This window comes from Chrysochloris asiatica, unplaced genomic scaffold (assembly GCF_000296735.1).
Source record: "Chrysochloris asiatica unplaced genomic scaffold, ChrAsi1.0 scaffold00106, whole genome shotgun sequence".
Lineage (NCBI taxonomy): Eukaryota > Metazoa > Chordata > Mammalia > Afrosoricida > Chrysochloridae > Chrysochloris > Chrysochloris asiatica.
Window position 1 is genome coordinate 2,172,041 of NW_006408624.1, and position 14,618 is coordinate 2,186,658.

General features: G+C 37.9%; 1 protein-coding gene across 2 annotated transcripts in view; it reads left to right on the plus strand.

The window, feature by feature from the left end:
• The window catches only part of ZMYM4 (zinc finger, MYM-type 4), a 203,172-nt gene that overhangs the window by 169,480 nt on the left and 19,074 nt on the right, over positions 1-14,618 (plus strand). For both annotated transcript variants that reach the window (XM_006867520.1, XM_006867521.1), the window contains 5 exons: positions 5,952-6,005; positions 6,655-6,834; positions 7,190-7,284; positions 13,217-13,388; positions 13,549-13,644. In XM_006867520.1, coding sequence (XP_006867582.1) covers positions 5,952-6,005; positions 6,655-6,834; positions 7,190-7,284; positions 13,217-13,388; positions 13,549-13,644 — 597 coding nt within the window. The remainder of the gene's footprint in view (positions 1-5,951; positions 6,006-6,654; positions 6,835-7,189; positions 7,285-13,216; positions 13,389-13,548; positions 13,645-14,618) is intronic.

Sequence of the window (14,618 nt, forward strand, 5' to 3'; positions counted from 1 at the left end):
AATGTTCCATGTGCACTGGAAAAGAATGTATATTGAGCTGTTGGGTTGAATGCTCTGTACACATCTAAGAAGTCCAGTTGGCTGATTGTGTTGTTTAGTTCCTCTGTGTCTGTGTCGAGTTTCTTTCTGGTTGTTCTATCCATTTTTGAAAGCTCACTATTATTGTAGATTCATCTATTTCTTTCTTCAAGTCTATTAGAGTTTGCTTTATGTATTTTGGAACTGTTTCATTGGGAACATACATATTTATTATGGTTATGTCATTGTGTTCAATTGTCCCTTTAATCATGAGATAATATCCATCTTTTATCTATTATGCTGGTTTTTACCTTAAAGTTTATTTTATCAGAGATGAGTACTGCCACTCCTGTTCGTTTCTGATAGCAGTTAGTCTGGTATTTTTTTTCCCCATCCTTTGACTTTTAATCTGTTTTTGTCTCTGTATGTAAGATGTGTCTCTTGCAGACAGCATATTGAAGGATCTTGTTTTCTTATCAATTCTGCCTCTCTCCATCTCTTACCTGGTGCATTTAATCTGTTTACATTCAGTGTGATTATCGATAGGTATGGATTAATTGCTGCCATTATGTTTGTTTTTTTGTAGTGCTGCTACTTTCTTTGTTCTTTGTGTCATCCTGTGCCAAGTTTATGGTTTTTGTGTTCTTTCTTGTCAGTTTTCTCATAGTTTTAATGTTTCTGTGTTCTTGGATTTTCATTTTCTTGGTATGTTGTGAACTGTTAATTTTCTTTGAGGTTACCTTATATTCCATTAACTTTTCCCTACATTTAGTGCAATCTATTTTATCCCGTAATCTACCTGACCTTCTCTCCATCTGGATCTCTGTTCCTAAGTGTTTACCTTCTTTCGCATTGTAATTGTTTTGATCAAAGACTGACTTCCCAGATCCTCTGAGTTTGTTCTTAGAGTTTTGTTGTTCTCGACTCTTCCATTTGTCAATTGAGTTCTGAGAGCTGCTGCCACATATGTAAGTCTCTTCTTGTTGTCTGTTCTTGCTGGTTCTCAGTCGACAGAACTCCCTTTAGGATGTGTTGTAGTGCAGGGTTGGTTTTGGCAAAATACCTCAACTTCTGTTTATCCTGGAATGTTTTGATTACACCATTGTATTTGATTGATAAGCTTTTCTGGATAAAGGATTATTGGTTGGCAGTTTTTTTCTTTCAGGGATTTATATATATCTCCCCATTGCCTTCTTGCCTTGCATGGTTTCAGCTGAGAGATCCGAACTTAATCTGACTTGCTTGCCTTTGTATGTAACGCTTGTTTTTTTTCCCTAGCTGCTTTCAGGAAAGTCTCATTTTTTATTTTGGAGAGCTTGATTATATGTCTTGGCGATTTCCTTTTGGGGTCTATACTTCCTGAGGTTCGTTGAGCTTCTTGAATGTTAATCTTTTCGCTTTTCTGGATATTAGAGAAATTTTCTTCCAGAAGCTCTTCAACTATCTTCTCTGTGGGCTTGTGTTATTCTTCCTGTTCTGGAATGCGGATAATTCTTAACTTAGTCTTCTTCATGTTGTCCAACATGAATCTTAGACCTTCTTTGATTTTTTTTTTTTTTTCTCAATCCTTTTTTCTGCTTGCTCTTATATCTTGGTAGTATTGAGAGATTTGTCTTCAATCTCACTAGTTCTGGCTTCCTTCATTCTACTCCTTTGTCCTTTCAGTGTATTGTCTGTTTCTGATGTTCTATTATTAATCAGCTGGACCTCTTTCTGTAGGTTTTGAATTGTTTCCAATGCTGTATCTATCTTATTTGATTGTCCCTGTAGCGCTTTCCTGATTTCTTCCTTATTTTTCTCAACTCCATTGTAGTACTTTGAAACATTTTGTAATCATTTTTCTGAATTCCTTCTCAGGCATTTCCAAGGCCTGCCCTCCTTCCAGAATGTAGTCCAGGTCTACCTCTAGGTCATTTGTCTCAGACATTTTATCTTGTTTCTGGACATGTACTGATTGGTCATCTGTTTTTGCTTCTTGGACATGTTCAGTGGTTATCTGTGTCATTAATACTTAGTGGCCATGTGTGTTTTGTTATTTTTTATGCTTTCTGATTGCCTCCAGGTAGGTGTGATCAGGAGCGCGATTCCCTTTTCACTGTTCTTATTGCTTAACTCAGAGTAACTTTCACAAGTGTTGTCTGTCTCCTTGGTGTATGGCAATTGGTATTGGTTCTTTCCTGGATTATGGGGCTTTATAGGGTGTGATTGTAGCTTGACTATATAGCAGCAGTTGCTGTCTCTTCTTGGGTAATATAGGGAGAGAAAGAGACCCTAAAGGTAAAAGGGGGAACCAAAAAAAAAAAAAAGAAAAGTGGATACTGTAGTCTATAATCGCAGAAAAGAGAGGACTGGAGAACAAACAAGATGACAGATCGGGTGGATGTATAGCAGAGAGCTCCGCCAACAACAACACAGAATACCCGACCAAGCAGGCTCAGGGGATAGTCCCAGAACTCTGAACCACATATAAAGGAATACTTAGAAGGTTGGAAGGCTCACAGCTGGGGGAATTTGTGGCAGAAGCAAGAAATCTATCGCTTTCTAGTCCAGGACGCTCAGCTGCTCCAGGAGCCACCATCTTGGGTGAGACCACATGGGGGAAAGATCGGAGCGGCCACAGACGCCTGGCAGAACCGCTGAGATAAAGGTGTGGACATTCTTCTCTTTTGGTAGCTGTTCATGCATGGGTCCCTTGCTGTCTGCGCATCTCCATTCTGGTGACTATAGGGATGCCTGAGCTAGTGGGCACCCCAGCCCAACCCTCGGAGGGTTCTACTATGCATGCGTACAGATCTCGAAATTTAAAGAGACAGTTTCCAATTAAAACCAAACAGCCACAGCCGGCCCTGAACTGTTTCCAACTAGAAACAAGTCCTGAACGGGGATTGTGGAGCGGGACAAGCAGACAAAAGAGGAAATAGACCGAAAATTAAATCCTAAGTTACATCAAAACGACCAACAGTGGTATCTTGAAACTTCTCAGGAAGAAGAAAAGAGAGAGGAGAGTGAGAAGTGGGAGAGTGGGGGAATCTGTAGTCTAAAATGAGTAGTATGACTTTAATATCCTCTTTTAGCTTCTTGTCTTATAGGCTGCCTGATGCATTTCAAGATGCCACTGTTGGTTGTTATGCTGTACCTTGGGATTTAATTTTCAGCCTGTTTTGTTTTTAGACTCCCTCCCACTCCACACCCCTGTTCTGGCCTTTTCCCTATTAATTAACAGTTTAGGGCCGGATGTGGCCATTTTGTGCTGCTGGCTAGTTTTAAGCGGGGACTGGCCCTTTGACCACTGATAGGATTTGTGTGCATGCGTGGTAGAAAAACCCACCAGTGGTGGTGGTGGGGGGCGGTATCCACTCCCCCTGTAGTGTAGTCACCAGAAGGGAGGTGTGCAGATAGCAAACGGCCAATGAACAGATACCAAAGAAAATCAGAGCAAAACCAAACAAAGAATATTGTCCAGCTTTGTCTCCAGGGTTTCTGCAGACATTAGGCCTTGGCGGGTCTGCTTGTTTTCCCGCTTGGTTCTGTTTGGTCTTGCCCAAGTAGTCGCGTCCTAGCTGCTGAACCCAGCAGATTCAAATGTACGAGATTCTTGCTTCCACTACAAGTTCCGCTAGCTATAATAAGCCTTCAGACTTTGTAGATACTCCTACATAAGTGTTTCCGAGTTTTGGAGCTCTCCCCTGAACCCACTTCTCCTGGTATTCTGTGTTATTGCTGACTTCACTGCACTTCTACCCTAGCGTCCATCAAGCCCTGCCTCCTTTAATAAATATTCTCATGCTAGTCCTGCAACACAATGTTAATACAGAAGTTTTGCTGATACTTAGACAGTATCTATGATGTGGGCAGAGAAATCAATAAGAGTGACCATCACTTGACCAGTCTTGAAAGTCAAGATCTATCATTTTTTATCCACTGTTCAATCTGTTTCAATATGTGGTTTATGTTATTCTCTAGATCTTATGGGTTATTGTTAACCAGCTCACATAGTATTTCTTCATTGTGGGAGGCCAGAGTGCTTTTTCATAAAGAACTTCAAAAATTTCACACTGAATATTGTCTTGTAGTTTCTTCTCATTATAACACCTTGTTTCAAGCTTTTTGAACAATATACTATTATCTGTTCTCAGTACAAAAACTGTATGAAATCAGCATTCAGGGAAGAAATCATAACCATGGTAATCAAAAATCACACAACCTTCTTTCATTTGGTTTTTAAACTCATAAATGACTCTGTCATCTAAAATGGGGCATTTACATGCTTCATCATAGTCATCATGTAACTGCCCTTCTTTAGCTGAATCTCCTACATTAATGTATTTCAGTCCTGATCTTGATGTAAGTTCTTTGCCTAGTGTGGTTTTCCAACCCCTGTTTTATCTGTTGTTCTATAATATGTTTCCTTCTCCAGTCTGAGACAGTTGCATAGTTCAAGTTCACACTTTAGGTCCTTTTCTTCTTAATGATCTTTTGCTTTCTTCCTGTATGATGTTCTTGATGCCATCCCACAGCTCTTCTTGGCTTTGGTCATTAATGTCTTATGCATCTGTGCTGTTCTCGAATGATGTATAAATTCATGTGGGATACGTTCAAGGTCATATTTTGGCTCTCGTGGATTTGTTTTCTTCACCTTCAGCCTAAACTTGCATATGAACAATTACTTGATGGTCTGCCTCTAGTGTTGTTTCAGTTAGTAATACGGAGCTTTTCAACCGTCTCTTTCCACAGATGTAGTCAATTTGATTCCTGGTTTTACCGCGTGGTCCATGTGTATAGTAGTCTTTTTTTTTTTTTTTTTTTTTCAGGTTTTGTTGTAAATTGAGTGATAGTTTACATGGGAGAGCATCGGTTTTATACTCATCCTATCATATTTCGTTTCATTGCAATGATTACAATCCCCTCTGTGTATCATCATTCAACAGTATTTGCTTCTGTTCCCTCTGGGGTTTTTTTGGATGTACACAGAAACCTGTAGTGGTGGCGGTTATGTGCTATGGAGTCAGTTCCAACTATATCAACCCTGTACAGGGTTTCCGAGACTGTAAATCTTTATGGGAAAAGAAAGCCTCATCTTTCTCCCGTGGAACAGCTGGTAGTTTCGAACTACTGAACTTGCGGTTCATAGGCCGATTCGTAACCACTAGATCCGTTTTGGAAGAAGTGCAGCCAGAGTGCTCCTTTGAAAGCCAGTATAGCCAAACTTCGTCTCTCATACTTCAGACATATTGTCTAGAGAGACCAGTCGCTGGAGAAGGCTATCATGTTTAGTAAGGTGGAAGGTCAGAGAAAATTAAGAAGACCCCCAACAAGATGGATTGGCAAGTGGCAGCATCGATGGACTCAAGTGTGGCAACAGTAATGGCCCAGGATCGGGCAATGTTTCTTTCTGCTGTGCATAAGGTCACTATGAGTCTGTACCAATTCTATGGCACCTAACAACAACAACACAGAAACACTGGGGAATATATAATCATTTAAACAGCCAAAGGGCATATTCTGCAAGCCTGCCTCCAGGCCGCCAGTACACAGCATTTCTCTTTTCATGAGTCTAGAGCCCTCAGCTGATCTTACTCTTCATTTTATCTCCATCTCCTGTGTTGCTGCTTCTCTGGATAGGGTCCCACATTCCACTCATGCTCTTCTCTCTTGATGGACCTAGTCTTATGTTGTTTAAATAACGTATTTGCAACGAATGCATGATTGTTTAAGTACTTAGCTACTAACTTGAAGGTTGGCCTTTTGAGCCTACCAGTTACTCTGCAGGAGAAAAAACATTCTCTTTCTGTAAATATTGCAGTCTTAGAAAACCTATGGACATTGACATTTTTCGTTTTGTTTTTTTAATGTGGTACCTGCATTTCATTTGAGATGTGAGCTGCTGTGGGTTTGCATGTAAATTGCTTTATTATGTACTCTTCTTTTTTTAGGATCTCAAACTTCTGAACAGGAGCTCTTTCTAGACACCAAGATATTTGAAAAAGGTTTGTAATTGTACATATAATTTGGCTCTTAAAAATTATAACTTCACTGAAAATCTTATTACTGATAAAAATCCACACAGAATAGACATTCAGAATCCTTACATTAAATATGTACAGTTTTTTGAGTCGTGGTGTGGTGCTGTGGGTTAAGGTGCTAGACTGCAAAATTGGTTTGAACCACAAGGTTGGTAGTTCAAGCTTATCAGCCACTCCTCGAAAACCCTATACAGGGTCACTATGGGTTTGGCGCCAACTCGACGTTACTTAACTGCCCTTCTTTAGCTGAATCTCCTACATTAATGTATTTCAGTCCTGATCTTGATGCAAGTTTTTGCCTAGTATGATAATATGGAGCTTTTCAACCGTCTCTTTCCACAGCAAGCATCATCAAATTTCTGTAATATGTGCTGATTTTTAAAGAAACAATAAAAACAACTTCAAGTATTTGTTTTAAGGATTACATGAAGCAAAGCCTAGTAAGAATATGTTTCTGGTTCTGTGAGCCTGATAAACTAAGTTACTTTAGTTTGCATACGTAATTGTGTAGTAGCTATATCTGAATTTTTGGTGTTAATGGATTTAGAAAGGTATTTGAGCATGTCAAGGGTCTGTCTTACTTGGAGATTTACTTGTTTTCTATAAATTTCAGATCAAGGAAGTACATACAGCGGTGATCTTGAATCTGAGGCAGTATCAACTCCACATAGTTGGGAGGAAGAACTTAATCATTATGCCTTAAAGTCAAATACTGTGCAAGAGGTTGACTCAGAATTGAAGCAGTTCTCTAAAGGGGAAACTGAACAGGATCTAGAAGCAGATTTTCCATCAGGTTTGTACAACATAGGTTGTCTGCCTAAAGTCCTTTATTTTAGATTGGTATAAGTATCAGTTGACATTTTTAAGGAAATTAAATTTCCTTAAAATGGCAAATGGTACTTGTTAATTAGTACTGTATTTGGTTTTTTGCTTTTTGTCTTTTTATTTATTTATTTTTTTAACCTTACCCACATAACCACATGAGAGCTTTCCTTGATTTTTCAGTGAAGTTACTTAAATACTTTATCTTTTGATGCTCTTACATATAAAAATGAAATTCTTATTTTAACATAAAATATATATATATAATAATTTAATCTAAGTTTGAGCTATTTTCCTCACATTATGCTTTCTTCTGGTTATTATAGAATCCTTTGACCCCCTTAATAAAGGACTGGGAATCCAGGCACGTTCCCGAACAAGACGACGACATAGAGATGGGTTCCCGCAGCCCAGACGAAGAGTAAGCAGTACCTTAATTTTTCTAGAGTTTCCTTCATTTTGTCACTGTTTATTCGTTTTTGCTGTTGCAGCAGAACTCTGTTAATAGTCATAATCAGTGAATTCTGAATTATACTTTTGTTTTTATTTCTTGAAGGCAAGAACCATGTGTTTTATTTTATATTTCTTTCAACAAAGATTTTTTTTTCCCCTGTATTGAGGGTTTTTTGTGTGTTTAACTATTAAAAGCTTCTGATAATATTTTTATGTTTTTTTTTTTTAAATCTTTAAATTTAACTACTTTTACATGTTGTTGTTGTTGTTAAGTATTGTCCAGGTGGTTCCAAGGCATAGTGACACTAGACAATTTTCAAAGAGTGGCTGGTGGCTTTTAACTGCAGGCCTTGTGATTAAAGGTCTATCCCAGGACTGCTGTACATATGAATAGGTGTTAACTTTTATATTGTTGTTCTTAGGTGCCTTTGAGTTGGTTCCCACTCAGAGTGATACTGTTTAGGGTTTCTAAGGAGCAGCTGGTGGGGTCCAGTGCATTAATTATCCTGAAGTGCCACACCAAAACTCCTAAATTTTGTTTTTGTTAAGTGTCTTCCAGTCTGTTCTGATTCATAGCAGCTCTATATAGGGTTTCCAGGGAGTGGTTGGTGACCTTGAACCACTGAACTTGCTGTACACACAGGCCTTGGGGTCCAGTGCATTAACCCACAGGGCCACGAAGTTAACATGGACTGGTTTTCATATTGAAAGGACTCTCCCATACCAGAGTTTAAAGAATACTGTCTTTTTCTTTTTGTAAAATCAGCTCTGTTAAGGTATAGAAGTCCTGGTGTAGTACCATAGGATAAGCACTAGACTACAAGGTCAGTTTGAAAAGCAAGGTCGGTGGTTCAAACTCACCAGCTACTCCTCAGAAACCTTATCAGGGTCATTATGGGATGGAACTGACTTGATGGCACTTCACAACAACACAACAATTAAGGTATAATTACACTTAAAAATTAATAAAATTTTAAGAATACAATATGACGTACTTTGAGCTTTGACAGATGTGCACAATAAGTAAACTACCACTACAATTCTGAGATAGAACATTTCTATTTTCCCAAGAAATTCCATTGTGACCTTCTGCAGTCAGTCTCCATCTCCACTTCCTGACAATCACTGACCTACTTTGCCTTTTTTTACAGTTTCATATAAAATGAACTATAAAATGTGTAGTGTTCTGTATTTGGTTTAGTTCAGTTAGCATTATACTTTTTATATTCATTCTTGATACTAATGTATCAGTTATTCAATCCTTTTTTTTTTTTTTCCAGAACAGCATTTCATTTTATGTTTATTTCACCACAATTTATTTCAACTGTTTAACAGTTATTGGAAATTTGGATTTTTTTCCAGTTTTGAACAATTTTTAATGAAATTGCCTTGAAAATTTTTGTGTAAACATTTGCATATATACATGGTTTCATTTCTCTAGGGGAAAATGTGTAGGAGTGGGATTGCTAGGTCTTACAGAATGTATGGTATATAGTTTTTTAAGTTTATAAGGAATTGTCAGACTTTTCTGAAGTGAAAGTACCATTTTACATGTCTACAGTAATGTTCGTCTTCTCCAAACCTCTGTTAAGATTTGGTCTTATCGGGTCTTAATTTTAGACTTCCTAATATGTGGCAACTCAAAATGAAGAGAAACAGCTATAAATATCCAGTAATAATCGCAACATGGAATGTATGAAGTGTGAATCTAGGAAAATTGGAAATTGTCAAAAATGAAATGGAATGCGTAAACATCTATATCTTAGGCATTAGTTAGCTGAAATGGACTGGTATTGGCCATTTTGAATCTGACAACCACATGGTTTCCTATACCGGGAATGACAAATTGAAGAGAAATGGTGTTGCATTCATTGTCAAAAAGAACATATCAAAATCATTCATGAGGTACAATGCTGTCTGTGATAGGAAGACCAGTTAACACCACTATTATTCAAATGTACGCACCAGCCACTAAAGCAAATGCTGATAAAATTGAAGCATTCTACCAGCACCAGCTACTTCAATCTGAAATTGATCAAACATGTAATCAAGATGTGTTAATCATTATTGGTGATTGGAATTCAAAGGTTGAAAACAAAGAGGAGGAAGGATCAGGAGTTGGAAACTATGGCCTTGATGATAAAAATGATGCTGGAGATAGCATGATAAAATTCTGCAAAAACCAATCATTTGTTCATTTCAAATACCTTCTTTAGACAGCATTGTTGTTGTTGTTAAGTGCTCTCAAGTTGGTTCTGATCCATAATGACCCTGTATAGGGTTTCTGAGGAGAAGCTGGTGAGCTTGAACTGCTGATCGTGCAGTTCAAACAGCTTTGCAGTCTGGCACATTAACCCACAGCGCCACACCAGGACTCCATAAGAGACAATTATAAACATGAACCTCACCACATGGAAGACAGAAATCAAATTAACTACATTTGGAAAGAGACGGGAAAGCTCCATGTCATCAGCCAAAATAAGACAAAGGGAAGATTGTGGAACAGACCATCAGGAGCTCATATGCAAACTCACTCTGAAGCTGAAGAAAATGAAAACAAGTCCATGAGAGCCAAAATGTGATGTTGAACATATCCCACCTGAATTTAGAGATCATTTGAAGAACAGATTTGATACATTAAACGCTAGAGACCGAAGACCAGAAGAGTTGTGGGATGAGATCAAGAACATCATACAGGAAGAAAGCAAAAAGTTATTAAGAAGACAAGAAAGAAGGAAAAAATCAAAATGGATGTTACAAGAGACACTGAAACTTGCTCTCCAGCATAGAGATGCTAAAGCAAATGGAAGAATGAGGAGGTACAAGAGCTTAACAGAAAATTTCATAGGTCAGCTAGAGAAGACAGAGTCACATTGTACAACAAAACGTGTTTTCTGGAATCAGAAAACCAAAAGGGAAGAACACGCTCAGCATTTCTCAAGCTGGGGGGAACTGAAGAAAAAATTCAATCCTCAACTTTCACTATTGAAGGATTCTCTGGGCAAATTATTGAATGATGTAGGATGCATCAAAGAAGATGGAAGGAATACACAGTCACTGTACCAAAAGGAAATGGCTGGTGTTCAACTATTTCAAGAGGTAGCATATGATCAAGAGCCAGTGATACTGAAGGAAGAAGTCCAAGATGCATTGAAGATACTGGCAAAGAACAAGTCACCAGGAATTGATGGAATAAAAATGGAAATCTTTCAAGAAAGTGTGGCGGCACACACTCTGCCAAGAAATTTGGAAGACAGCTATCTGGCTGGCTGGCTGACTGGAAGAGATCCATATTTGTGCTCATTCCAAAGAGAGTTGACACAACAGAATGCAGAAATCATTTGACAATATGTTTGGTATTCCATGTGAGTAAAGTGTTACAAAGGGTAATACAGAAATGGCTACAAGCATACATTGACAGAGAGGTTCAAGAAGGATTCAGAAGAGGACTTGGAACGAGGGATATCATTGCTGATGTCCGATGGATCTTGGCTGAAAGCAGACAGTACCAAAAAGATGTTTACCTGTGCTTTATTGAGTACGCAAAGGCCTTCAATTGTGTGACTCATGACAAGCTATGGACAACATTGAGAAGTATGTGTATTCCGGAACCTTTAATTGTGCTCATGAGGAATCTGTACATGGATCAAGAGGCAGTTGTTCAAATACAACATGGGAACACTGAATGGTTTAAAATGAAGAAAGGTGTGCCACAGGGTTGTATTCTTTCACCATACATATTCAACCTGTATGCTGAACAGATAATCCGATAAGCTGGGTTATATGAAGAAAAGTGTGGCATCAGGATTGGAGGAAAACTCATTAACAAACTGCGATATGCAAATGATATAATTTTGCTTGCTGAAAATAAAGAGGACTTAAAATACTTAACTGATGAAGCTCAAAGAGTACAGCCTTCGGTATGGATTGCATCTCAATGTAAAGAAAGCAAAAATCCTCACCACTGCAACAATAAACAACATTCTGTCAACTGAGAAAAGATTGAAGTTGTCAAGGACTTCATTCTTGTTGGATCAACCATCAACACACATGGAAGCAGCAGCGAAGAAATCAAACGTCGTATTGCATTAGGCAGATCTGCTGCACAAGACCTCTTAAAAGCATTGAAGAGCAAAGATATGAGCAAAGATGTCAGCTTGAGGACCAAGGTGTGCCTGACCCAAGTCACGATATTTTCAATAACTTCATATGCATGCGAAAGCTGGACAGTGAATAAAGAAGATCATAGAATTGATGCATTTCAGGTTTAGTGTTGGAGGAGAATATTGAAAGTACCATGGGCAGCCAAAAGACCCAACAGATCTGTGTTGGAAGAAGAGCAGCCAGAGTGCTCCTTAGAGGCCAGAGTGGCCAAACTTCATCTCTCATACTTCAGACATATTGTCAGGAGGGACCAGTCACTGGGGAAAGATAATCATCTTTGATAAGGTGGATGGTCAGAGAAAAAGAGGAAAACCCCCAGCGAGATGGATTAGCAAAGTGACAGCATCAGTGGGCTCAAGTGTGGCAACAATTGTGAGTTTGACCCAGGACTGGGCAGTGTTTTGTTCTGTTTGCATTGGGTTGCTATGAGTTGGTACAGACTCGATGACATCTAACAACATGTGGTCACTGAATTGGAACCAACTTGATGTGACCCTTAACAACAGTGTTGTGTTAAGGAGTTCAGTTGGTGCCATAAAGTAAGCTGTGAACTACTAGCTGCAAGGTTTGCAGTTCAAACCCACCAACAGTTCTGTTGGAGAAAGATGAGGGTTTCTGTTCCCATAAAGATTTACTGCCTCAGAAACCTCTTGGGTTGCTTTGAGTCAAAATTGATTCAGTGGCAGTGAGTTTGGTTTTGTTTTGAGTGGTTTGTTTGGATCCCTGAAGGCACAATGAGTTAAGCACTGGACTGCTGACAGTGAGATTAGCGATTTGAGCCTACCAACTACTGCATGGGAGAAAGATGTGGCAGTTTGCTTTCATAAAGATCAGCAGCCTTGGAAATCTCAGGGAGCAATTCTACTCTGTTCTTTAGAGTTGCTGTGGGTTGGAATTAACTCAGTGGCAGTGTGTAACAGTATTTTGTTATGCTTTTAATTTAATTTAATGTATTGCCCTGATGATTAATGATGTGTTGAGCATCTTTTTATAAGCATATTTGCCAGTCAGGGTTGTTTTTGTTTTTTGGTAAAATGTCTATTGAAATCCTTTGTACCCTGTTTTTCATTTTTGTGAGATTTACTATAATTTATATTGAATTGTGAGTATTCTTTCTTCTGGATACAACTGCTTAATCAAATATGAGTTTTCAAATATTCCATTCTTTGTCATTTCCATTTTCTTAATAGTACCTTTGAAGAACAGAAGATTTCAATTTTGAGAAAGTCTAATATTTATTCTCCGGCTGCTCCTAAGGACAACCCTATACAGGGTTGCTATGGGTCGGAACCGACTCGACAGCACTTCACAACAACAACATTCTTTTATAGCCCATGCTGTTTAGTATTCCATCTAGAAATTTTTGCCTTACCCATGTTCTCTTATATTTTCTTCTAGAAATTTTATATAAAATTAAACTTTTATTGTTTTCTGTGATCTATTTTGAGGCAATATTTTTATTGTGTTGAGACAAAAACCAAGGTTCTTTTTTCTTTTTTGGCTATCCAGTTGTTTCAGACTCATTTTTCCCCATTATATTTCATTGGCATCTTTTTATTAAAAGTCTATTCACCTATATATTTGCCTCCATTTCTGACCGCTCCATTTTGCTTTCTTGTTTTATGCAACTGTTGTTATGCAGTGCCACCCTGTCTTGATGTGTGACATTACAGTGAGTTTTAAAATCCTAAATGTTAAGTCCTCTAACATTGTTCTTTTTTAAAATCATATTACAGGGACGGAAGAAGTCTATAGTGTCTGTGGAGCCCAGAAGTCTTATTCAAGGAGCGTTTCAAGGGTGTTCTGTGTCTGGGATGACACTGAAATACATGTATGGGGTAAATGCCTGGAAGAACTGGGTTCAATGGAAAAATGCCAAGGAAGAACAGGGGGATCTCAAATGTGGAGGTAAATACACAGTATGAAATAGTGTCTTGATCTGGGTGAGGGGAAATGTAGATGTACAATAAAGAGATAAATCCTGAGTTAGAAACTCCATAAAACTTGGGTTTTACTTAGTTTTCCCATCTTTATTTAGGGTTTTCATCTATTTTTATCTCATTGTCAGGAGCTGAACATGCCTCATCTAGCCCGTGTTCAGACCCCTTAGGAAATGCTCAAGACCATGCACTCACTCAAGAATCACCAGAGCCAGGCTGTCGAGGTAAAATTGGATTCTCTATATTGTGGTCTGAATTATTTGTAATGTCATTGTGAATTTAAATTAAGTTGAGCATTGAGAATTATTTAAAATTTGAAGTCTTCATATTACAAAGAGAAGTTAATATCCTACCTACAATTCTTTTTTCAGTCCTCCATCCCAGCTTGGTAATATTTTACCTATAAATACTTTAACATAACTCCCTGTTCAGATATGAACTAATATTTTAACATTCTATGTTGCCATTGTCACATCTAACATATTCATGATCAACACGTATTGCTTTGAATTTGGTTATTTGAACCAGAGTTTAAGGCAGTTTATATACTATATTTGGCTGATGCATCTTTTAAGTCTTTTAACCTTTCTTTGAGCCTTTTTTAAGATTTTATGTTTTTATTGTTATATATATAACCAATTTTTTGCATACTAACTTTTGTAAGTCTATAATTCAGTTCCTATTTTCCTTTTTTTTTTTTCAAACTGTTTTCTAGAGTGACTCTATCTTCTTATATTACCATAACAAATAGATAAGTGATGAGTCATTCATTTCATAAAATATTTTATCATCTCTGAATTCAAGATGCATGTTTTAATGATGTTAATTTATTTCATTATTATTTTTAAGCAGTAATTTCCCATTCTAACATTCCCCTACCCTCCTAACTAGTAGGGAAGAGACTGTTATAAAAGCAAGGTTATATCTTCTGATCATGAACTTGTTAAGCAAAAGAAGGAATTCTTATTTTCTAACACTAGGCAAGTAGATCAAAATGTATTTTCTTGTACCCTATGTCTGTATGATGGTGCTGGTTAAATGCCATGGAGTTGATTCTGATTCAAAGCGATCCTGTGTAGGGTTTCCATGGCTGTAAATCTTCATGGGAACAGAAAGCCTTATCTTTCTTTTATGAAACCACTGGTAGTTTCAAACTGCTGACCTGGTGGTTAGCAGCCTGACTCATAACCACTGCCCT